The sequence below is a fragment of the Botryllus schlosseri genome, chromosome 9 (assembly GCF_051294905.1).
Source record: "Botryllus schlosseri isolate E-star chromosome 9, Bs_hap1, whole genome shotgun sequence".
In the NCBI taxonomy this organism is placed as follows: domain Eukaryota; kingdom Metazoa; phylum Chordata; class Ascidiacea; order Stolidobranchia; family Styelidae; genus Botryllus; species Botryllus schlosseri.
The window spans coordinates 3,717,791-3,744,864 of NC_137244.1; the positions used below are offsets into that span (position 1 = coordinate 3,717,791).

The window sequence follows — 27,074 nt, forward strand, 5'->3', positions numbered from 1 at the left end:
TTCCGCACTCAAATAGCACTTCTTATAAGAACAATTGAACTGAATTGCTCTGCTCTTGTACTGGGGATTGGAATAAAAACCATATCTTAGATGTCGCTCATCTCTGTACATCGCATAATTATTAGTTTTACTTAGCCTACTGCTACTATGTTGTAAGTAATGAATATTATTCAAGATTACCAAATTTTTTTTGTGATTCTCACACCAGCTACTTGCATTTCTGTAATCATCTTAAAAATTGAGATATTACCGTAGCTGTAGGATTTATATATACATGATAGTTGGTTATTATAGGTACTGAATATGATTACTGACTTGACAATGTTCAATTTATCTCTTCTACTTCCCAGATTGTAGTTTTTCTCTTCAATATAGTCGTATACTCATAATGTGAGAAGGTTGCTGTGATTTTCTGCACAATGTTGCTGTAAATTTTACTTGTTGATTCGATCTGATGTGAATATAATAACTGAAGTAGTTTGACCAAGATTCCCACGAGGATTACATTATGTCCTAGATTGGTATGAAAGGTTTGATATTTACCAGAACTATGACCTGTTCCAGGCTCCTATAGTGTCCTTACAACATTGTTGGTTGTATAGACTGTTGTAAAATGATGTATTGGTTAGTTTGGAAAGACAATCACTTGTGTTTTTAAACCCTAGCCTATTCATTGAGGATATGATGTTGCTAGGTGGCTTTAAGCTAACACTGATAATCAGATTTGACATATCACAGTCAATTCAGACACATGCCAGTGGTAAAATGACAGAGAGTGTAATAAAATTAGGCTATGGAGACTATCAGAACTTGCATCACACTAAGGCCTAGCTGTACAACAATTTGAGTGTTTATGTTATGCCCCTTGAGACTATGCACTGTTTTAAACCCTTGGATAGACCATCTCCACAACCTATGCTACACACAAGTTCAAGGTTTTTCTGATAGGAACAGTGAATGGAGCGACCAGGGGGTGTATGGGAGGCCTGTCACCCTTTTGAAATTTGATGCCTCAAATATAGATTAATTAGCAAACTATCTGGGCGGCAGCAGGATATTTGTTCTCGGTGTGATTGTGTCTCGTCGGTTTTAATTCGGACATGCTCTCATCTTGGAGTTGGATTACTAATGTTTTGGGAAAGTTTTTCAGTTGATTGATATTGCGTTGTGTATTTGCACAGATTATCTAGTCGATTTTTCAGTGCTTTTGAGGGACAGCAATGCGCCCTCGTTTGATGCATGGCCAGGAGAGAAATAATTTTAACTGTGCTTCTAATTGTGATGGATATATATATATTCAATTGAACTGTTGGAACACAAATTATCCTCGCCTATTTTAAGTTGAAACATTGCGTTCAAGAAATGGAAAAGGTAGTCACTCGAACTCGAACATCCTTTGCCGCAATGATGCTCTGTGACTATTCCATCATTGTTACATAACAATGTGATATTCTGATATGGTACTTCCTTCTAGTATGCTTGGAGCCTTCAACACAGCGCATATGCCGTATCGTATGCCCAACGTTCGCCTTTGAAGTGATGGACTGACGGCTTTGCGTTGATTTACACTAATGCTTGTTGTTAACGGTGTATCGGTGTATGTAGCCTATTGCGGAATCAGGTGCATATCCATTCTGAAGATAATAATAACCGCGCGTGTCACGTGTTACATTAAAATATAAATATATTATTTAAATGGTGTACAGTACACTGCCTATATGCACCAGGGCAATAATATGTTTGGAAACCAGGGTTCCAACTCATCAACTGGATGCGTGTAATGGGGTTGTAATGGGTATTTATATTTCGTCCTTGCTCAATGCTCATCCCCTTGAATTTTTTTGTAATTATGCCTCTGGGAACAGCATATTCTTTTCAACACAAATTCATATTTTACAGTATAGTATGCTAAGCATCCAGAAATAAGCTGCTGCGGTGCATTTTTAATTGTTATGTGCTCCCGCTAAGAAAGGCCAATGAAGCGTAAACTCTTTGGATCTTCGGAGCCAGATGAGAAGATAGATCCGAACGGCACCCCGTCCGAGAAGAAACGCAGACGGAAAAATGCCGCGGAAACGCCAAAGCATTATCCCAAGTCGGAACGGCAACAGCTCGCCCTGGTCTTGCAGATGACCTCTGTCGATAACAGCCCGGAACCCGCGAGCCCGCCTCCCGTGACGCCCCGGAGGACGCCCGGCGGCAGTGGCCGGAAGGATAAGATTCATAAACGGAACGAGCGGGGGGAAACACAGATGCATTTGTGTACTATCCGAGGGGATCTAGATGCAATGAAAGAACTCATAAGGCAAGGAGCTGATGTTAACGTTCAGGACTTTGCAGGTATGTTTGTCTTGGTATTTTGCTCTTTGGTTTTTACGTAAATCATTGTCTCTCAACCGAGGTTCAAATGAATCCTAGAGGTTCGCTGAGCATTGAGCAAGTCTCAGGGTTTATCGGAGGTGAAGACACACACTCAACTCATACAGCATTAAATGTTCATCATAATCCTTCAGTTTAGTTTGGAGATAATGTTTTAATGATTTTTTTCTTTAACGCTGTTGTTGATACACAATTCATTTTGAAGGGTATTCATTTTGTAGGTACAAAACTTCAATATACAATTGAATACTATGTTCATATTGCAATGCAATGAACCCGAATATTTTCGGCTGACACTAGTCAGGGGTGTAATCATCAGCAACTCGTAGATATTTCAAAAGAATATTTGTATATCAACTATCGTATCACAAAATATGATGTCACTGGCATGAAATTTTACTGGCTTGTAGTTCCAATTCTCACAAGTTGCCGGCGATTACCACTGACGAGTGTCAGCCAAAAATGCTCTGGCTCATTTCAATACGTATATACTATTCAACAGTTCATTATGTCCACCAGTATTCTGTCAGCATTGTATGATATGTGTATTGTGGTATCGCCGAAGACTTGCAGATTAACGAAAGGGTTTGCCAAATTAGTGAAGGTGATTATTGCACACAAAATTTCCGGCGGATGCTGTATGCTTGTTAGTTGTTGGTTGCTCAGTCTGAATCTGAACCATTTTCATAATGTCAGCGTTATCACTAGGGCTGGGCAGAACTCCATACCTGATCGATTCTATTGTGTATCAAGTATTAAGTTTCGAGTCTCGTAAAGTTTCAAATTATAACTCGGATCCTAATGGTTAGATCACTACTATGCCGTTTTCATGAATGCTTTGCACTTGCCTTGTCACTTGTTTTGGCTTCTGTGTTGATGAGCAATTACCAAAGTATCCTTTTTCCGTAAGAGACATATAGATTCAGTAGTAAAAAAGTGACTGGTGATGCGCGACCTTAGCCCATAAAATCAATACACGACTCGGATTCTAGTAGTATAATATTGGGCCCAGTACTAGTTATCACCTTGAATCTTTTGTTTTCCTTAGCACACCGCCAGTCGAGATATCGGAAGATTCATGTGATGAGCTTCCAATCTATCGATCTAGTTTGATTTCAATTGCATGCTATTCAAATCATTGCTCATTCCTGGAAAAAGGTGGTTAGACTATTTTTCGATCATCTTCATGGCTACACACCACATAGATATAGAATCTCTTTCTTCCAAACTACTATTTCTGGAATATATATGGTAATTAAACGATATGTCAGCATTGTCAGGCAGGAGTGATTTCTTGTGTGTCATCTTGATTAAGAACTGAAGCGAAGAGTGGTGTTAACCTCTTTGCGATCAGATGGGCTAGTTTTAGGACGCTAATTGAAATGGCCTGTTGCGATTCGGATGATTAAATGTAGTGAAAGGGGCACTGCACTCTAAAAATGATGTGGTCTCAAATGATGTGGTCTCCACAAGAACTTTATGCTCCAGCAGTCACACAGAGATCGAACTTTATATAGTTGTCAGCCGATGTTATCATGGAAGTATGTCGTACATGCCGATTTTGACATAAATCTCCTGACTGAACATCTTCCGTTGAACGCGGTATCTAAACCACGTTGTCGTGTATGACATATTTCCTTCATAACATCGGCTGACAACTGTATAAAGTTATAGAAAATTCAATAAATTGCCGCTCCAGTACGGTGGCGTTCGGAAGAAAACGCCTGCGGCCAAATTTTTCTCTTCGTTTTGCCCTTCAATTGGAGACCACATCATTTTTAGAGTGCAGTACCCCTTTAAAACAGTATCATTATGCAGGTCATAATCAATTATTTGTTAAAGTAAGGCTGACCTATGGTTATTCCAGGCTCCTTTGCTGGATGCTGCTATTTGCACTTCAATTGTCCAGTTGTTGCAATTTATCTTCGTCGTGTGTTCGTCTAAACCAGTGGTTCTCAACCTGGGGGGCGCGAAGAAGCGGTCAACTACAAAATTTTTTCGCGCTTTGCGCGATTTACCTCCAATTCACGCGTGTTTCTCTATATATAGACCGAATTTCATATTTTTGAATTCTCGCATCAACGGTCATAACCTTCCATGCCATCAAACAATCTGTTGGGGTTGCTAGCATCCCCGTTGGATTTTTTGATACGACGATAAGGGGGGGGGGGGGGGCGCGAAATTTTTCACTATCTGACTGAAAAAAGGTTGAGAACCACTGGTCTAAACATTGACATGGTGTGATTACTGTGTGATTTGTGATGGTTGTAAAGCTAAGTGAATGTTATCTTATAGAAGGAGATTTCTTCAAGTCGATCTTGAGCACTGATGTTGCATTTCCATCAGAACTTGCAGTGCTCAAGTTGTTCACACTTTATTACGTATCACAGCGAGTAATGTACTCTTGCGCGGATTCTATGTTTACTGAAGGAAGTGTTACTCATTACACATGTTGGTACTTAGATCAAAGCTTGTGGATACTGGTGTCCAATGATAATGTGTGAGCGTGGCATGCCTACCATTTGTATTGTCGCTTCACAAATCTTCAGCGTAGGCACTTGGGAGAAAACCCTTTAGCAAATTCATTTCATATCCTTCACTAAAAGTCTGTAGTCTCAGAAAGGGATGGATGATAGTTCCATGCCTAATCCATATTTCGATATGATTTATTCAGACTCTTACAATTCTTTTTGTTTCCACTATATGCTGCTCTCTGATATTTCAGTGTTCAGTGGATTCTGCTTCGCTGTTGGTTCAGGATACACGGAATATTTATTTGTAAGCAGTATTTTTTGTGTCTTGTAACTGATTGACCGTAGGATCAATGAGTAAGCTTTGGAATAGCTATTTTCACCTTTCAGTTGGTTCAATTCGAATGCAGTAGGCTATTTGACATGTGTTGTGTCAAACGGGGCCTACGATAACTTATTGTAGTCTCTGTGTCAAGCTTTACAGAAATGACATACGCAATTCTGTAGAAAAGTTGTGCTAGTATTGTGAATTCCACATCTTACAATGCTATATCAAGGGTGATGGTTTGAGTGCAAAAACTGGTATGACTTTTATATTGGTGTATTGTCAAGGCGTCCTTTAGCTCAATTTAAAAGTGATTTTCCAAATCATGTCCGTTTTAGAACTCAATATAACTTTCTCGTCTGTTCTGTTGGTGGTAATATATGCATTCATTATTGTTAATCTGTGCAGACAGTGATCTCTATCACTTTAGACCAGTGGTAATCGTAACCTGAAAGTTTTCATTAGATATTGAGCATTTTTGTCTACCAACTTCATAGTCAGATTTTTGAAAAGACAATGTCAGCTATTCCTAGTCAAATATCTGGGGAAATACAAGTTGGTATGAAATATGACTTAAGGTGGAATTTGTAAAGCTTTCTCCAAGAGTGCCACATTATCTCCCAGCGTCTAATAGCAGTGGTAAGGGGGTGGGTAACACAATTTTGTGAAAGCAGTTGGTGCAGTGAAACTGGAATTGTAGTGGCACTGTTGCCATAATAGTTCTTCCGTTCTGATACATCACTGCATATCACTGTTTTGAATATTCACCAAGTTCTTTTCAAGAACGAATTTGACCATGATTTAAACGATGGTCTGTTAACTTGAAAATTACTGAACTAATATGGATGAGGATGTTTGTTTTCAATTGCGACTTGTGTCACTGGTTTATTTCACCCTGGTGGGTGTGTGCCATTACATTAGCCTAGATAACTATCATCATGTTATTATGCTCATTAACTCTTCTTAGCAATTGGAGTGAGAACAACTTTAGTAATGGAAGAGATGGCACTCCTTCTCTTTTAACCTACTTAATAAGCTTGACTGACTTCATGGTCTTTTCTTGTGAGCATACCAACATGAATGCTGAAGCAGACTGTAGTTTTATATTACAAATAGACGCAGAGCAGTCCTATTCAAGATTTACCTGTTCAATAGGACACAACCACAATGGAGACAAAAGCTGTGAACATTCAATATGAATGAAGCAATTGCTTGGTTTTATACATGGAATCGAATTGCTGGCGTGGCAAACTGCTTATCATGACCACTATTATATCTGGCATATTCTTGGACCTATAAGGTTATGATTCCTGCTTTAAAGATCTGTGTATGTCACATTCGGAGATTTGACTTACATTATCTCCCTGAGCTTCAGTCTCCGTTACATATTGATTTCATATTGTGATCTGCGAAACACTAAGTGCCTACTTGAGAATTATCGATAAGCAATTACAATCACACTGACGACCAGCGCAAGCTATACTACCTAATGCAAGTAACTTAATCTACTGCAACTGGTTTTAAAGCAATACAGTGATTAAGTTCCCTAACCAGTTACTTATGTAAGTATGAATGAGACTTGAATATATAATGATCTGGGTTAATTCCTGTGTAAACTGAGAAGATAACTGGGAAGTCTGAATTCATTGTAGGATAATTGAATATGACATGAGATGAGACCACAACTTGTCGCCTACCAAATGCATAAAAAGAACGAGATATAACCGTATCAGTTGGTTTACGTGGGTTTAATAAGTTCACATCTTGCACAAATTGCCTGGTTGAGCTAGCATCAATCTGCCCATCAAATGGAAGAATGATATGTGTAGGCCAGGTAAATTTTACAAACTGTCATTGAAAAATAATAATGGTGCAGAAAATGATGGAAAATTATGGTAGCCCTTCTTGCTGATATTTTAGCATTCATACCAGAGTGCCGGTGCTGTTTATGCCAATGCTTATCGTAGCAGAGGGCTGGCCTTACTGCTAAAAGCTTTGCATATGCATGCTCAAGTGTTCAAATCCAGTGTTTATTTTCCTATGTGGCTAGCGCACTGGTATTGCTGTTGCCTATGTTCAATATGAGAACATGCCTTAGCTGCTGACTGAAATAATGGCTGTACTGCACGAGTACATAATAGGTATGATGATCTAAATTAGCAGCCAGTTAGCAAAACAGCTTCCTTGGTGAATTTGCAGAATATTATTGACAATAGTTTCCTGCTTATGATTCAGTTACTTAGTAGGGCAGCTCTATGTCTGCAAATGTGAGACATTCGTTCTGAGCTGTCAACTAATAAGCGAAATAGGTTAGAAAAAAGCCATCTTATGCAAATAAAAAAATCCCAACAATAATTTGTTTCTGATTATAACATTCACCCGGTATTAGAGAAACTTGGCTAACAAATATGTGTAGTAAGTTTTGTGAAATGCCGTATCACTTGAATCAAATTGTAGAAGTTAGAAAAGTCACTCATTTCCATTTGTATTCTACTTCCTTAAACGTTAAACCAGAAGTAGGCGGTTCATACACATTCCAAGATTTGCATTTTATTGATAAGATATAAATTGCATCCACACCACACCTAACCAGTAATGTTGAGTCATCAAAGTTTGCCACCACTTTCGTGCAAGTTTAGGTATTGACATACTGTATCACAGTTTTCTGACAAGTTTAGAGAAGGAATTTCAATTCTCAACTTGAAATTTTGTTCAAGTTTTTTTGATCAAGTTGAACAATGTTCAGATGAAATTTGAAATGGGATTTCTGCTGACAAACTTGAAAGGTAAATTTGTCGTATTTAGAGGACATTGATTGAATATTGAGTATGTAATAATCTGTATCATGGGCTGATCATAGTATTTGGTGTGGTTCCACATTTATTTTATACTTACAAAACAGTGACAACTGACAAGTTACAGTGCATATATCAATAACTAGGCCTGTTTTGCTAAACTTAAGGTGTTATCCCATATTCGGTCTGCATTTTCATTGAGATCAGCTATTTTTAGAACTGTGATTTAGTAGATGCAGTGTTTCCAATGATATTAATTGAAAACAGACTATCTGTCATCGCTTATTCTTGAATGGCACTTGAGCTGACATTATGAATGCTTTGGGAGGGGTGTGGGTGATAACATAAAATGTGTTTGGACAAACCCCTCAAATTTTTAGTTACTTCATTTTGTCTTCGTCATCCATCATTATGTCCTCGAACTTACCTACTACAAAGGATCCCATGCTAATCCTCATTGCTATCTCAATTTGTTCTAATATCAGTACTGTTGGCCTTGTTAGACGATAATTATTCACCTCTGAGATAGCCCTTGTACATCTACACTACAGCCATTGCATTATATATTCCCCAAATTCCCACTGTGCTATGGTAAAGTTTATGTAAAGCTCATGCGAAAGAGGAGTTTATAATTTAATAATTGATTTCAATCAAGAACTGGAATGTGACAAATCATGCCAAGCATATCAGTACTTTTATTGTTTTGGGTTGTATCTGAATGTTTGATAGCCGTACTGATTATTGCGGTATTCATATTCGATGTCCATGATGAAAGCTTTGCAATCCTATATAGTAGATCATCTTTACTTGAACCAAAGAGATATTTAGCATAGATCTGTTTGACACGATTCATTAAAAGGCAACATTTTGGCTGAATTCCAGAAAGTATTTCATGAGAGCACAAACAGGTGTTAGAAAAAGCTGCAATGAATATTAGGCTGTCTGCATCCTGGAGATTTTGCCTTGAATTTCTGAAACAGGTTTTCCGCCAATCACCAACATTGAAGCTATTTTTGTATTCTGATCTGCTGTGCCAGTATATTGTGTGTTTGATATTGTCTCGTAGTGGGTTGTTATTGGAAGGTGTGTTATCAGTCAAAACGGAGTTTAATATGCAATAGATAGGCAGTTGAGGACAGTATACTTCATAGATTATTTTATCGTTGAAAGCTGCCATTCGAAACTGGTTACAGTTTCTGGAATATTGCCATTGCAAATTCTCCTTATGCGAGTAAATCTATGATGTGCTGAATATGATGTTGAACGCTTGAACCCACTAGGAAAAGTTTTTGCGGAATATTTGCACCAAGCTTGTTTGATGCAAGACTAAAGTATTTTATCAAAGAATGTCCGTGCTCAGTAATTAGTAACCTTTGATGGCAGTGAGACCATGTGGTTGAGTTCTATTTTAAGCGTATATAATTTGGCTAAGTTCTCCACTGTGTGTTGATAGTAGTTCCTGACGTATCTTGCATGAGTTTTTAGTCATGTGAGAACTTCATTCCCAACTACCATTCCAAAGAATTTAGTTATGGAGTAGGGAATTGCACAATTCCTGAGTGACTTTACAAAGCTGCAATTAATACACCCTTGGTAATATGTCTCAGTTGGTGATGTAGTAGTATCGTAATCACAAATTCTCGTGGCCTAAGGCACTTTGCTTATTTGCCTCCAAGCTATGTTAGCATGGTGCCAACTCTGGTGTACTTCAAGTGGAAACAATTTAACTAAAGTTATTGCAGTCACCAGGGGCGTAGGCAGGGGGGTAGAATTGAAGAACGTTCTACCCCCTTCCAGGCTCGATTCTATCCCGAAAATCCCAAGTCAACGCTACTGCTATAACAACATTTCTTCACGTTATCGCCTAATTTCAATTTGCTGTGTGCGACGCCGATCGCCGACGCTGATTACATGCCTTTTTCTCGTCGATCTCTCGTCTATCTCTCGTCTATGGAAGCGCGTCTATGCAAGCGTGAAAGGGGCATTGTTACATTTTTCTCTTCGCGAGGGTTAGCGATCAGCTTAATCCCTTCCCTTTATTCTGAATGCAGTCGTCAAGCAATAATAACATTTGTCGTGTCGTTCACGCGTTGTTTTGTCATCAACAGTTAATTGTAAACGATAACGAACATTAATAACATGAAAATAACAACTTATAACTGAATGAAATCATGTTTTAAAGCAGAGGTCTCAAACCCAAATGTCCTCGCGGGCCAGTTTTCCAGTTTTGACGACGCCGCGGGCCACAGCATATATAGGGGTATTATATGTCTTTCCAAGTAGGCCTTATTTGACGGGATGGAATTGTCCTATTGAAAGTGAGCCGATCCAGCAGGCTGACAATAAACACACATCGTTAAAATGGGATTTACTCTTGTATCAATTTAGGCCTGGCAAGGAAAAAAATCATCACATTTATAACTATTTGAATAGAATTCTTGTTGTACTTGATATATATTAATTATAAAATATAGACACAATATGAGCGGACAAATGTATGATGTCATCATTAAAGTTATCGCCTTTTGATATTTCGAATTTAACATAGTGATAATAGAGACTGATCTGATATCACAACATTTTTGGGTTGGGCAGTGTAATTCCAATCTGGGATTCGGGTATACTCCTGATAAGTAGGCTATTAATCTCATGGTCAAATATCTTCGAAAATAGGAGCGGAAAAATATATAAATATAGCATCAATATATTAGTGAATGCGTCCTAGTAATAGAAATGTCGGAACGCCGAACGACCCATCGTTGGAGCGTACCACTATACGGTACTCGGTACCTTGAAGTGGCCTTAATAACATGGTTCAGCGACTAAGCGACCTAAGATGTAACTATTAAATTGCCACTGGTTGTCATAACTACTTGCTTAGTTAGCGAAATACCAAACTGCGACCTTCTGATTTATTTATTCCCATGACACGCGATTAGTTTGTTGCGTCCATGGTTGTAACAAATTCACAGCATTCCGAGTCACTCCGAGTCCACTCGAATCATTGTCAATTTTCCATCGAGTCAGCCCGAGTTTGAGTAATTTTAAGAAAGGTCGCGTCCAAATCCAACTCACAAACTTCAGTCACGAATCGTCTAAGGGTCAGGTTTTATCATCATGAAGTGAAAATGTGGCGAAATAGTGAATCTTCCACTGCATGGTAGCGTTTGCAATTGATGTGATAGTGAAGTTTGATGAATAGTTTCAGGCCTTCAGAGCAATTTTAGATGGAATTTACACTTTATAACCTGAAAAGATATATGTGACACTTATATATTGTCAAATTATTAAAAATCAAAAATGTCGTCGCGGGCCGCACAAAATGCTCTTGCGGGCCGCATGCGGCCCGCGGGCCGCGTGTTTGAGACCTCTGTTTTAAAGCAATCGCATCTGATTCGTGCTTTGCCGAACTCAAGCCTGTTCCCCAAAACAGCGTGAAGACACAATACATTCGATTCGCATTTTATTTTTGACGCCATTGTTGTGCATTGTCTTGACCTCAATGACCATCTATACGTCATACTGGATTATGCCTTTCGTGATCGGTATCCCACCGGGACGCATTCAGCCTTCAATAGCCGCGCCGAAACTTGTTTGAGATTCCCTCGCCTTGCGAATAAGTCATTATTCACACGCCGGTACAATTAGTATATGCGCCATGTTCGAAATGAATGGAATTAAAACGCCGAGAAGAAGTTACTCTTACACGCAAATTGAATCATGTCAAAATTCATGAAGATATAACAGATTCTGCGCTGTATAGATTGTTCATCGTAAAATGTTGTTCTGGTATTGTTTCAAGGTCGATTACTTATTTGAATACAAATAAGATCTCCTGCACTGTCATGGGATGAGCGCGTGCGCATCGTAACATGAGCCCCGTGCAAGTTGTTGATTGCTAACACGATCCCCGCGAAAGCTGCTGATTGCTAACTCGCTTTCAGTAATTAGATCCGCCAATTAGTTACGCTTTCAAAAGCGTACGGAATACAGAAGTCGCTATCGCCAAAGGTATGACGCATAGAGGCTCATTCTGCCCCTTTATTCAGTTCTACCCCCTTTTTATCTCGGCTGGCTACGCCCCTGGCAGTCACATTGCTATGTCATTTTGTAGTAGTATTGATTAATTTGTTCATGGTTTTCTGCACAATTCGCACATTATTTCATAAGCATGGCACGCACATGCTGAGCTTGAGCATACAACCATCCTTTGTGCAATTACTAAGACGCAGTAGAGCTCAAACATTTTGTTATTACTGTGACAATTACTGCAAATGTTTTTGATGTTATTGAATTGTGGACATAGCCATCAGAATTGTTGCATTTTCGATGTTGGAAAAGTCATACAAGCTTTCACTCTCATAACCAGCACATAAATGATGGCAGTAATAACTGGTAGCCTGTCATTTCCCATACTAAGCACACACGCGATGATTCCTAGCCAGAAAGCCTCTTGACAAGCACCGTTTGAAGTAACCGTTTGGAGTAATGTCATTCTCTTTTACCAGTAACAGTATTCTCAGCGCTGCTCCAGGCAAAATGCGTTCTGAGTAAGTTGGCCAGCATATTCTTTCACAATGCAGTGAGATTGCTACTCAAAATATTGTGCTGATATGTGATATGTCATGGTGTGCTTGGATAGATTAACAGTTAAGGTACATTCCTTGGCAGACTGAAACCGTAACGGCTGCAATGATACTGCTTATGCTGACTGATTCCACTACTGAATTGCTGCCATGGCTTGTTTGGGAGCGCTTGATTAATGTCACCATTATTGACTAATATATGAGGCGGCGTGATGACTGAGGCTCATCATTACAATTAACGTAGCCATGACACACTATGGAAAGTTTAATGATCACATCCAGATGGATATGCGGGTTAATAAGGATTAAGGCCTCTTGCAGATTTAAGTAGGTAGGTCCCATGAAAGTTTGAAGTAGACACAAAATCAATGGGACTGTATAGACTACATTAATACGAGTACAACATATGCCTACGCAATGTTACTACGAGCTAAAAAAATCATTCATATGTCAGATCTATTTCGGATTTTGTGAACAGACACCTACTCCGAACCAACTTTGTATGAGTTGTGTTGTATAGTTGTGATTGTGAAAAATAGTGATTATAACAGAAGCCTAGCCAAAACCATTAATGAGCTGTTATACCAAGTATTATATCTTGCAAAACTTGGTGTGTGAGGAATCACCACAACACTGAAACGGCTTGCCTAGAACTATTCCTTGTTTAGGCAGTAGGCTATGGCTGATATTTGCCTGGGCGAATTTTGAGATGTCTTTATTGACTTCTTCCTACCTTTCTGTAAGTATTGCTGACAGACAACTCTCTCGTTTACTCATGTATTGGCATCATTGTATTCTGTCACTGATGCTCAATTTCGAGAACTGTAGTGAAACAGTCTCCACTGGTGATGGATAATGGTGTATTAGTGTTGATTGGGTTCAACATGGGCCGACGCTGTTGACTAGGGATTACGAAAAGACATTGAAATGATTATTGATGATATATTATCATGCGCACTTTCCCTAGCCATGAAGTGAAATAATATGAGAATTGTAACAGGCTTACAATGTTCAGTTGAAAGTGTGGATCTGTGAATTCATTTGTTTATTCAGTGCCGGTGACTGTGAAGTGATTCACTGCACCAAGTCATGTGGGTTATCCACTTTGTTACAATGTTGTCTGGTAGTCGCAGTCTGTGAATTATTGTGAAGGTGGTTAAGAAATTTTACGCAACTGTAATATCACAATCACCGTGTTGAAAATAAGACATTGCTTTGATTGAGGTATAGCCTTAACCTAGCAAATCTTAAATTATAGCCAAAGTCAAATTAGCGCTCGCACTCGGTATGATATTTCACATTATCATGGAAGGTCTTATGCCACTACCATCATATCCATCATCCCAATTACGAGACTCCAGACATGTCACAATGTTAAATAATTAATGAGGCAGTGGATCTCCCTCAGCTTTAAACCTGTAAAAATTGCCCTTCCCTGCATATTAATCTCTATCTCTCCCATGAATATGAAGTTGCTTTGTCCCAATTAGGTGCTTCAGGTGTAGGATTGGGATAGCTTTGAATCGCAATATTATGATATTTTCTATCCCACCCAAGTACATCGTTTTCATTCAAGGCAACCCTGTCCTTGTGTATCCTCCATTGTTTGTTTAGTTCCCATACAGTGAGCTCTCCTGTTTACAGAACCCTTATGTTTCGTCTTGACTAATTTGGTTCATTGTGTTACGGTTCGCTTTCGTAAAATAAGATCTACGTTAACACACAATAGGAGTGAAGATTTCAACGGTCCCCGCCATAGAACGCCGTTTCAAAGGGACATTTCTCTGGGCTTTTGTTTCCTCTGTTAACTATTCACCAGGTATTCAGTGGACAGTATTCTCCGAACACTGTATATTGTGCTTGAATATTACAAAGTACAAACCTAGGTCTGATGTAAGCGGTGATGAAACACAAAGTGTTCTTGGCATTAGAATTATAAGTTGTAGTTTCCTAAGATATTCTACTTTCATTCCAAGATATTCAACCGTCATGGGGTGTTAGGTTATGTTAGAATACTGCTGTTAATTCATCTTCCTTCAATAATATATAGAACTGGGAAAAATCGAGTACCTGAATGAATCTAGTATTCGGCGTTGAGTATTAGAGTTTCACTCATTATAACGTCATTATCAGTATGAATGATGTGGAAAGTTCTAATATGTAGGCTACCGTTTATGCGGCCACAAAGAATACTATGCCAGTTTTACATCACATTGAAGATATTGCCGTATTTTTGACCATATTTACTTCAATAAACTTTGTAACAATGCCGTGCATATGTCATTGTACTACACGTTTTGTTTGTCGAGATACAACTAATCGAGGTTGCAAGTCTTCCACAGTGGAAAATAGTATGAAAACTATAATTCCCGTTGACTATTTCTCTGTTAATGACATAGAGCGTATAAATTCACTAGTCGAAAGACTGATCTCATGCGACTTCACTCTAACCATTGTGCCCTGTTTAATAATCGAGATGTCTTGTAAAACCGGCAGTGCAGCATTACACTATCAAGTGACTTCGAGAAGGTTTATAATTTGTTATTAATTGCCAGGCCGGAATACTGCTGTGCCCACTCGAATACAATACATACTGTAAACTGTGGCAGTGTAGCCTAATATTCATTGTGTAATTTTCTGAAAAAATAGGCCTCCTCCTTGATGTAGATAGTTATATTGATGTGAGCTGCCATTATCGCATTCGCGAACACCAGTCTGCTGCTGGATTGTGGGATTTTCTGCTGATAAATTGTGCTTTTAGCAATATCATTAAAACAAGCCTTGGTTCTGAAGAAATACTGTAGGCTACCCTACCAAAAGTTTTATTCTGTTAAATGACTCTTTCGATCACGAATCTTTTGATCACATTTTGTACCGTGTTATTTTTTTAATTAACTAGCCTTGTGGGATGTAATTTACTTTGATGGGACCTCCTTGTAATTAGCCATATTGATTTCTGGTGCTCTGGAAGGCTAATATTGAATTACTTAGGATCCAATATGGCATGCTGAGTTTAAATGCCACTAATTGATTTTGGAACGCTTTCTAGTTGCTGGCTATTTAGTTGTTTTGTTTTTGAATGAATGGTGGCCATGTTTATTATTCTGAAAGGTGGTAGAAAGGTGTTGTTGCTTTACTTGGAGCAATCTGTGTTTATAGATTGTTATCTGCACAGTGTCACGCTTGACATAACTTTGTATTGCTCACTAAACTTTGCCGAGCGGCGCAGCCACTCTTGTGGTATGCTTGACTTGGCATGCTGAATGCTCTTAGTATTCCCTCTTAACGCTTCGAGGGATTTCTATGTAAGCGTTCTGTAGTTACAGTAAAGCGATGTTCAAGTCCTTCCCATATATCATGCACTTGTTGGTGAAGCACGTGATATTTCGTAGTTCACTGGTAATTCGACAATGGGGTGTAGCAACATTAGTGCGTTTTTCAACGGTTTAATGGAATATGGTAGCCTATTGCACCGTTGAATTCTTCTGTTGCCGCAGTAGTGTTCCGACTTGGATCTCTGTGGGAATCATGACCTATGGTGTCTTATCTTCGGACTATTATATATCTCCTGTTTCATGATTGGTCTGCAGCAGTTTTCACTTCAGTACCTGCAATGAAATTGCTATGAAAAATATTGATATATATAACTCGCTAATTTATAGGATTAAAATTCAGTTATCCAGCCAAATAGGTCTATTTAGAGCTTTCACTTCGAGTACATTGTGTTTGTGACCATTTTCCCCCGCTAAATGCGGTTTATATTTTTAATAGTAGTGTAATTGTAGGCCTACAGAGTGAATTGCATTTTAAAACGTTCAATAGTTCAATACTCTGTGATCCAGACGTGAGTTCACGGTGTATAATGCCCAGCGGCTGGAAAATTCACATATAGTCATAGTTTGAAACTGAGCAGTGAGCATCAATGCTTGAAATGACACATCAAACTCTTTCACTCAACTTGAATTCCAAGTGAGAGGGGTACTACCAGCCTATTGGTTTTTGGAAAACCAAACTGATTCACTCTTGTATAGTACAATATCTCCCATATTACCTACTGTAGAGTTACTTTAATCAACGGTTGATTAGAAAGACTGGTTTCAGCTGTGTTATTTTCCTAGTTACTAAGTGCTCCATTGATCTAAATTTCTATCACCAGGCCATGTAAACTGGAATCACTGGATTATTATTAATCCATGAATAATTATTGTTATATATCTTTTAAAATTGAAATGAAATACTGTAATATTCTAGCTTCGTTTAAGATTTTTGCTGGTTGATTTATGTCAGCTATTTGGATTATCAGTACTAACTTATCTAGACATATATTGTGTGCTGGCAATGGCTCAATACACGTCATTAGTCAGCATAGCGTAAACATTATTGGTGTTTTACGGAGATCAAATTGGTTGAACGTGCCTTTCCTTACTCCATAATAACGTATTTACGATAATTATCTACTCTTTTGCCCCCTGGCGATAAAATGTCTTTGGCTTGTTTTGGTACAATGAAAATTACCTTCGTCGACTATAAAAAATCAACTGTTCCATGTGAGGATATTCCAATGAAGTTAGCAAATATTGTGCTTGATACAATTTGATAAGATTTGTTCTAAACTAGTATGTCCAATCCAATCGCTTATTTGCTGTCTCTTTTTCGTCATGTAACGAAAACACAGAACTCATTTCTAGTTTCTTGTAAAGATTCCTATCTATTTGTGTTGAAAAAAGGTGTAATCTTCACCTACAGGTATTTTTTACACCCAGATGAACTGTCTAGTTTTAGCCCAGCTCTGAGTCATCTGTCTTCATTGATCTGTTACTGGAATGTCGCGCTGGTGTGTTTTCCAAAACTCATCACAAGCTTAACCTGTTGAAACTTCCCCTGGAACCTTACAAGATAGGATGCGGTAATAATCAATATCTGCTGGAAGTGTCTCATTTCTTGTCAGGAATGGATTCAATTGCCATTTGTCTACTGCTGCAATGCGTTGTTAAGTATCGGTTCGGCGTTTCTTGATTTGTGATTTTGTAATTTGTATTTTGTCTGCTGATGTAATCGGACAACACATTGCGTTACAGAACCTCTTCAGTTGTTAAACGTCACTATTGCAATACGATAATCTAGAATTGTGCTTTGTGTACACAGTATGGATTTATATCCCAAGTTCCTGCTGCTTACTTTATCCTGACCGAGCTTAATCAGTGTGATTCCTATCTCAGAATGCTAAATCCCAAATTTAAGAATGTCATGCTCATCACTGTGTGGGACATATGGAGTTTATTTGTAACTCCTAGTGAACAATTAGATAAACATAATTCAGCCTATTGGTGTGCATTTTGCTGGCTTTACAAAGTAGGCTACATACTGAATTAACCCTAACTGTCAGTTTTGATGTAGTTGCAACCTTTATGGACTTGCAAAGCAGTTTGCTTGAACTGACTTTATACAGGTCACACACGTACATGTGTGCAATCATACAGAGCTCCTAATATTTCCATGCAGAGGTTATCATGAATTAGAGTGGTGAATCATACACATTCCAGCAGTCGTAAGACAATGTGGTAGTAATGAATAAATCAATAACAGGAAATTTGCGTTCCACTACAAAAGCCTGTTTTAAATAACGCGAGAAGGGTGGCATACGGTGGATCATGTGCCGCGTTTTTGGACTGTGCGAAAGTCGTTTTCGGCAAATAAATTTTGCTCAACGTCCACATTGGTTTGCTCGGAAAGGTAGCGTCATCGATTCTTCTGTAAACAATCCTTCCCGGTGACATATCGATCGCTTGCGACGGCCGACAAACTGTCTATAGCTTTGCTCATGCGATTTTGACAAGCGTCTAAAGCTATTTTCGGGCATCAGGTGTTTTGCGCCGTCTTGAAAATTCCGCATAGGTACAGGCCTGTACGCAAAGCATATTGTAATTACCGATAGATCAGCGCCGTTTTTGTGATAATTTTTCCAATAAAAGTCTCTGAAGAGCTTCTGTGAGGTAGTTAACTTCAATATACAATTGAATAATACATTGATATTTTCGGCTGACGCTCGTCAGTGGTAATCGTCAGCAACTATTTGAGAATTGGAAGGGACATTGTAAAATGTATATCGACAATCAGATCACCAAACATGACATCACCGGCAATAAAGTCTCGAAAGTCTATTTCACGACAGGAATCCGCCTGCAACTTGAATAGTTTACTGCTTAATAGCTTAATTAGTGACTGCGGTCATTACCTGCCATAGTACAAAATACATCTCTTGCTATTGCCGAAGGTTGAATGCATGTTATAAGACTGCACAAGCTTATATCAAACATCAATAGAGTAGGATGGCGCGAGGGGATTTCATTATATGATTTATCTTGTCCGTAAGAACGTATATAAATAATATTCATATCGTTAATGTTTTTCATGCACACGTTCCCAGGCACCGGCGGTTGCACCATGCAATAGCACAGAAAATCAATAGTTGCCTTTGGCTTTTAGTTCATGATTAACCATGCTCTCTTGCTGTTTGTTTAGTGCCGCGCGCCAACTTTCCGTTGGATTTAGTAACGAACTGTGCACTATTTATTGTAGAATGGCAAACAAGCACGACGCCCACCAGTGTATTTCCTTTTGAAAAGCGCGCTTCACAGTAGATTTTTCAGATACTTTCATCTGCTAATTCTGTAGTAATTTGCTAATTGCTGAGAGCAATTTACTCAGTAGCTGGATTGATATGTGAAAGATTGCTTTGTAAGCAAAATTTATTTTGGACATCTATCCATTTCATGGAACAGCGAACTGACTGTTGGGCTTGGCCGACGTCCAACATCAGTGAGAAATTGATGTAAAATAGCAGCCATATTACGTCTAGTGGACGGAATCAATGGAGATTCCATTCTTTTCGTTGTGGTTTTCAAGACAACAAAATAAAACAACCAGGTGTACAGCTGGAGAGTGAAGATCAGTCGCACAACATCAAGTAATTCAGTTGGCAAATTCTATAGATAATTGTGCTCTGATTCTACCAATGAATTGTTACATCTCACTCTTGTCATTCTATTCGTATTAAAACGGTTATAACGATACAAGTTATGACTATTGGCTGTCGCCCTTATATGATTATGCTGGAATCATCCAATTCGAACACCCAAGTAAATTTGAATCAATATTTTTACCAACCTTGATTTACACTCCCAAAAGTAGCCTAGGTTTCAAGTCATGGTGGTGTAGGTCCTAAATAAGCAGCTTTTTAACAAACCATGGTCAGGTTGCCTACCAAATACGTAACCTTATGATAGTCACTCTGCTGTGCTAGATTTTGGCATATCAATCTGGCATGAGCACTGAACAGTTAGCACTTAGTTTCAAGTTATTCAAGAGCAACTTGAAGCTATCGAAAGTGAATAATGCTTGGCTGACTACGCCTCTTCATTGAACTGCAATCTGCCAACTTTGTAATCCCATCTATGCATTATATTTTGTCTGCAACATATTATGTGCACTTTTCATTCTACTGCGGTTCTTGACAGTAGTAAAAGCGGTAGGTTTTTGGAAGTTGGATTATTCACAACAACATTAGTGTGCAATGTTTCACAAGGCCTACAAGATATTGATTAATTCAGCGTGCTGTGTTAAATGAAGACTTATAATAATATATGTGAAATGAACTTACCGAATCAGCATTCACCTGTGTCTTATCAATCTAAAATTCAGAATATTGCTGTCTGCATCAGAATTTGTCCAAGTAAGGGTTTTGTCTTTTGAAATCAAACGATAGAGTCATTTCCGTGCCTTGCGGAGCACATGATGTGTCATCTCTTTTCTCTGAAACCTATACAAATGTTGTCTTACTCTTTCACCTACAGTCGCTAAGCGTTGTTGGAGGCATCATAAACGTATGGGATCTGTTGTTACTGTTTATTCATGATGCTATTTGTATCTGGTGTGTGATCTGTGTATCCAAAGTGGCGCGTTTATGATGATAGGTGATGTCACTTCTACTCATTGCATTACTTCCTGATACCGGTCCTTTGCATCACCCGGGTAAATAGGCCAAGGCAGCTGCATATGACTGCACAGAGTGCACACGAAGGCAAACAAAGTTGTTGTACGATACAACATTCGGTACCGGCAATGGCAATTCACGTGCAGATAGTATGTGCTGATGTGCTCCTTTGTGGCTTCGAATAGTGTTGGCCGAGAAACATCGTGGTTGCGATGCGATATTCTACATATTGATCAATTCAGTATGCTGTGTTAAATTAAAACTTTGTTCGATGTAAATACGATTGTGTATTATGTAGCCTACAAGCCACAACAAATTGTAAGCAATTGTTTAGTGAGAGAAGTTATCTAGTACGCCTATTATACGGGCCAGGAATATGGAATATCACCATCATTTCATTCCCCACGCTTCTTATTGGTGAAGGAATGCTTGAGAATCACTTCTGTCGATGCGGTGAACACTTTACAATATCATTTTCGAATAATTTTAGTAATGGTGAACGGAAAAGTGTTTAGATGTTCATCTGAGTTCATCTGTGAAACTGCATTTTCTGATGATCATTTCACTACACAACACATATAATTCCTACGCAGGAAACATTTGCAGCGTGAATCGCTTATAATAAAGTGGCAGATTGCGGCAAACCAAAATTTTTGCCGTCGGCAGACAAGCGTGCGTAGTTGATAGTTGCTCCTGATAACATGTTATCGGAAGGTAATTACCGGCTTCGTTCGCTAGTCCGTTTGTATTATTATTTCAAAACACCACAACTCGCAAGATCTCGATACGGAAAGATAGGACAGACTTACTGCATTAACCTAGCGAACCCCCAATTGAGTCACGAAAATCTAATGTTAATACATCACTATGTAATTACTATAGAATACTGTTGCATGAAATGACCTGTGCATCAACAACAGTGTTCAAAGAACAAAAACATGAAAACATGATTTTCAAACAAAACAAAAAGAACATGATGAATATTGACCACAGATCAGGGTGAACTATGTATATGTATGGCTCAGCAAGCATCTGAGCAGTGTGTGAACCTCGGTTATGAAACACTTGCCTAGAACGTGAGAGGCATGCACGTCGATTGAGAAGTAACAGAGGTACCGTAAGGCCTTCCAGCAAATACCATAGCCCAGGGCTACTCAACTATTTTTAGCTAAAGTCTAGTTACCAAAGATAAAATTTACTTAGGTCGTCCGTCGTCTCATGAAATAATTTATGTGTAACGAAATAACTATATACGAATCGAAATCCATTTCTGTCAGTCACAGCTAGTGCGAGAATTGGCATTTTTTATCTTGCTAGTTCTTGAAATCTTGGTTCTGAAGCCTATGGCAGTGGTGACGGTTTTAAACTGGTCATACAGATGCGGAATCCCATTCTTTGTAAAGTTGTTGTTTGAAAACGCTGTTTCGTTTGCTGCCAATCAAGGATAAGGGATTTGGTTTCAGTAAAAACCAAGTAGACCTGAATACTGGGACGGATAAGGTCCAGATTCATGACTGTAAACGTCCGTATTTGAACCGCAGTCGGCCTGTTGTATCCCCTCGATTTACCTGCCTATTCCTTTGCAGGCTGGACGCCGTTACACGAAGCTTGCAACCACGGGCACCAGGAAATCACCCGTTACCTCCTTATAAACGGCGCCAACGTCAACTCCAAAGGACTGGAAGACGACACACCGCTGCACGACGCCGTCACAAACTCGCACCGCGACCTGGTCGAACTCTTGTTGCGATATGGCGCCGACCCGCTATTGAAAAACAAACGCGGGCAGTGTCCGTTGGACGTAGCCGAGGACCAGTACGTCAAAGATTCCATGTTAAGGGCGTTGGAGACGCGGAGAAATAGAGACTCGGAAAGGGAAAGGTCCTCATCTACGCATAGCGACATCTCTGAGCAAAACTCGGTGGTAGATCGTGCCGCAGACTCGCCAAATAGTGACCGGTATCTCGGCAAAGCGTCTGCAGTTACAAATGGCGCGTTTTCATCAGACTCGTCTTGCGATGAGACTCACGTCGCGAGTAAGAACTCTGTCGAGCACCGTGCTCGCGTTAACGGGTGCCGCTCGGACTTGTCGGTGAACTCGACTCCGAAATCGAGAAAGACGAAACGCGCCGATACGTCGAGTAAGACATGTTTTATTAAAAGCTCGATTTATTCGGATTCCTCGTCCGTAGATTCCTCGCTATCTTCGAGTTCAGACTCATCTTCTGATAGCGATTCCGACAATGAGCGAGGGTGTTCTAAAAATGGCCGAAAGCCGAAATTTGATAAGGCCGACAAGGCGAAATATGTCGGGAAAGATTGCGCGAAACGTAAATCACTGTTCACCGGCGATAAGAGTCGCGTCACTGCTAAAATGACGCACGGGTCGAGTCAAAATTTTGAGAACAAAGCAAATTCGAGCCAGCGGGCGCGTTCTAGCAGTCTCGACGATCGCAAACCCGCCGCGTTACAAAACACGGACGTTTCTAAGTTAAACGGGATCGAGTCGTTCCCTCCCGCCTTTGAAACAAACGGGGGCGGTTTCGAAGGTAGCATTTACGATTTTTCGACGTCGGTCGAAGATATGTCGGCTGACAGCGCGATAAGCTTGAAACGAGAATATCGCGACAAGTCCAGCGAACTGTTTGATATATTGTGTTTGGGGAAAGGTAACGATGCCACGGACAGCCTACGTCTTAAACTCAATATGGACAAGTCTTTTCCGAAAACCGACGCGTCAAAAGAAAAGTCGGTTTATTCGTCCGTAACGGACTGTGTCGGTAATTTCGGTTTATTTGACAGCGACAACGAAAAGCCTGCGAGAATACACACATCTCTGTCTAAACCTGTGATTTCATCAAACGGCTTGCAGAACGAACACAACCACGTTCGTGTCAAGTCTGAAAAGTGTGTGGAAACAGACAATGCTCCTGCCGCTCAAATAAAAGCAGACCCTTTCTTGAAAGACGACTCTAAATCGGAGAAAAAAATCAAAAAGCACGCGCCTTCGCCTAAAAAGACAGCCGGCGATCCTACGGTTAACTCTGTTCACGAGTTGAAAAAGGAGACGGTGGGAAAAGGGGATAAAAAGAAGAAGATAGGGCCACACGGGCACTCGAAGACGCTCCCTTTAGATAACAAGCACGTGAGTTCTCATTCGCGCAAAAAGAAGAAAAAACACAAACACAAACACTCGCTTGACACGCAAGCAGGCGAGGAAAAGAATAACTCGCACGCGGTCTCGACGGAGGCTACGAACGTGGATAAAAGTAACGAAAAAGGGACGAATGCCGTGAAACACGTCGGCAAAAGGCCTGATCCGGGGAAAGTTTTGCAGCGAAAATTTTCTTTAGACGGCAGGCCTGGCTCTGTTAAAAAGAAGGTACGTTCTTCGGACAGCGTCAGTTCGGAAACGAGCTTTAAAAACAATAAACACGGTTCATCGTCTCCACACAAGGCATTAAAGCGTTCGAACAGCTCGCAGTCTCAGGAGCGGCTGCCGGTTCAGAATGCGACCAAGAAGGACAAGCCAGAGCAGAAGAGAAGGTCTCTCGTTATGGACGCGAGCTGTTCGTTCCTTTCAGAGCTGGAGAAGTCGTCTCGGCAACGCCTGGAGCAGGAGAAGCGGATGAAACTGTTGAGAAAGAAGAAGCTGTCGCAGTTAAAAGCCGTGGCGAGAGGAAAAGATGTAAAGCCAACCGGAACGTCGACGCAAGACAAGGTTTCTCGTGAACGTAATCTCTCGTTAGGTAGAAATGGTGGAATTTTAGAGCGATCTTTCAGTCAGACTTGTCAGGAGACAGTCTCGAGTCCGTTACGGGAGCACTCCAATTCCATGAACGCGATAGACGCGATGCAGTTTAAACATTGCAGCACGCCGACGCGTACGATATCGCAAATCGCGCCGATCGGGGACGGATTGAGTCCGTTTGCGGACAGCCCTGTTTTTGTGGGTACCCAGGATGAAAAACCTGCGCCAGCGCACAGATCGTTGAGTTTTTCCTGCCGTCTCGGCGACGCTTTGGAGACGACCAAAATGGATGGGTTTAGTGCACATCGAAACACGGCTTTTCCGGAAAATCACAGGCATTCTATCGCGGAAGCCCCGCGCGTAGCGTCGGATTATGCAGGTCCGTCGCGTCACCTTCTTGTCCCACCAGTTAACGGCTTATCACCGCCCGCCAATCATTTAAAAGCACAAAGCTTTTTACCCTCCGCACACCCTGTGCAGGATTCCGCGCCTTGCTCGAGTCTGGAGCCTTTCCCGAGTAACGTGCCGAGTTCGTCGCCGATGGTCGCGACTCGAGTACCGGACCAGTCTCCAACAGCCACGCATCCCACCGGGTCTACGAGCGTGGTGACAGCGGCTCTGCCTGAACGTGGCAAGATGCATAGTACAGTCGGACAGACCGAAGATGATATCCAAGGTAAACTGTCTGCGAGCAACGAGGATGATGATCTGAAGATTTCAGAGCAAGCTCGTCTCCGGAAGAAAGAGGAAGAAGAATTGGATGAGTTGAGAGTCTTGGAAGAAAAGAGAGAAGCGGAACGGAAAGAAGCGTTGCGGAATCACATAAACCAACGGCTCTCCCTGTTAGGCGATGCAATCGATGAGAAAGTGCCGAAAAAACTGCCCGTTTACATCCCCGTGTCAAAATTAGACTCTGCCGGTGACAAGGACCCTCTCCGGGACAGGATGAATATCTACGAGGAAAGGATGATCATCAGGAAGCAAATTTGGGACAGGAGGAAAAAGTATTATGCGTCGGTCGCGGTACCGCAAGCTCCTAATCGATATTTAGAATATGTGACGTGTCGTGGCGCGTATCTGCTCGCGGGACGGAAAGAAAGCTGGTTGTCTGTGCCTGTGCTCGCGCCGCCTTCGTCTCTTGGAGAGGAGATGCGCGCTCTGTTTGTGGAGCACGAAAAAGAGAGGGTGAAGACTCGTCTGCGGCACGCGGCGCAGAGAGAGAAACTGGTGGTCGCGTGCGAGCAGGAGATTCTGCGCGTGCACGGACGCGCGGCGCGCATGCTGCAGAACCAACGCGCGCCGTTTAGCGCTTGTTCTGTTTTTCTAGACGGCGAAGTGTACCACTTGGAACGGCGGGGCAAAAAAGGTGGCGATGATGATAATAACAGCCGTGCGTCGATTCGAGACCGGTTCAACGGGAGGATGATGCTCTCTTGGTTGCAAGATGTCGACGATAAGTACGTGAAGATAAAAGCGGTGCTGCTGAGCAGGCAGCGGCACGAGTCGCAAGCGTTACGTGCTGTACAACGTACGGAGTGGTTTTTGAAATCGCAAGAATCGGAAAGCCAGGGACAGCAAAAGCGGGGGCCTGAGTCGAAACCGGAGGACGTGTCCGAACTGTACGTGCCGTCTGTGAATCTTTCCGACGACTTTGCGCTTTTGCCGGGTTGACGCGACGCGTGTGTGAAAAGCACCCCGGTTATTTATTTTGGTTCTTTTTATTCCGTGTTTTCAAGGTGATTGTGGTATTACCGGCCCAGGTGCCCGCCGATAAAGGGTCTGCGTTGACTATCCCGTTGTTATTATGATCGCCGAGATGAATTGATAAGTCAGTAGTGTAGTAGGATCGTGTTTGGACCCGCTTTTTCAGAAACGTTCTCTAATAATGTGACATCGAGAAGGGCTAGGGTATATTAATTTTTCATGGGAAGAATCGTACAAATTCAGTACTTGAAAATCTCTCGCTACTCGAATCATTAGAGTAAATACTCGATTGAGATAGGAGTACTCAAATCATTGTGCTCAGCCCTAGTTGAGGGTCACAAACGTTTTGTAACGATACGGGTCCGTGCACAGGCGGAAACGTATTGACGCGCGGTTGAAAATTTTTGAAAGCAAACGGGTAGCCAATCTACATTCCTTTTTGTACTGTCTCATTTGTGTGGGACTATGTCAACCTCGTCTATTACACCCAGATTTTATAGCACCATAGCAACGAGGCGGACACGCGTAGGATTCCCTTGTTTTAATCTAGCGTCGTCGACATTAATTTATTTACGACGCAATGCCAATCGCTAAATTTTGAGCTAAATTGGCGAAGCATCTGGTCCGGTGCGGCAGCATATTTTGCTCGCGGATATGTGGTGCTGTATTGTACACTTGTGGAGCCGCGTTTCTGACGTTTCAATGTGCCTTTTCGTATGTGCGTACGCAGTGAATTAGCTGATTGCCACCGAGCGCAACATAATAACAAATTGTAAATGAATAAATCAAATTTTTATATAAAGTTCCACTTTTTCATCGTTGCTTTGTTTGTCGATTGTCGGTTAATTTTAAATCATCCTTTTCGCATTTAGTTTTCTTCCTTTATTTTCTTGAAATTTCGTTTTATTTTTTGTTACAAATTGTTTTTGAACGTATCGTAGTTGTCGGCAGAATTCTTTTTGTTGCACTGTATCTTAACCCGTTGCGACCTCAAGTTGGTGTTCACCTCGAAAGACTACGCCAATGCAGCCCGTCTCGGGACACCCAATAAAAAGGAGCTGGTCAAAAGA

The 27,074-nt window shown here is 40.7% G+C and overlaps 1 protein-coding gene across 1 annotated transcript; it reads left to right on the forward strand.

Annotated features, from left to right (window-relative positions):
* The first annotated feature begins 1,668 nt into the window (after positions 1-1,668).
* Positions 1,669-27,074, forward strand: LOC145445841 (uncharacterized). The gene is made up of 2 exons (XM_080323989.1): positions 1,669-2,340; positions 22,136-27,074. Exons 1-2 carry the CDS (start codon positions 1,977-1,979, stop codon positions 25,969-25,971), a joined length of 4,200 nt encoding a protein of 1,399 aa, XP_080180115.1. The 5' UTR covers positions 1,669-1,976; the 3' UTR covers positions 25,972-27,074.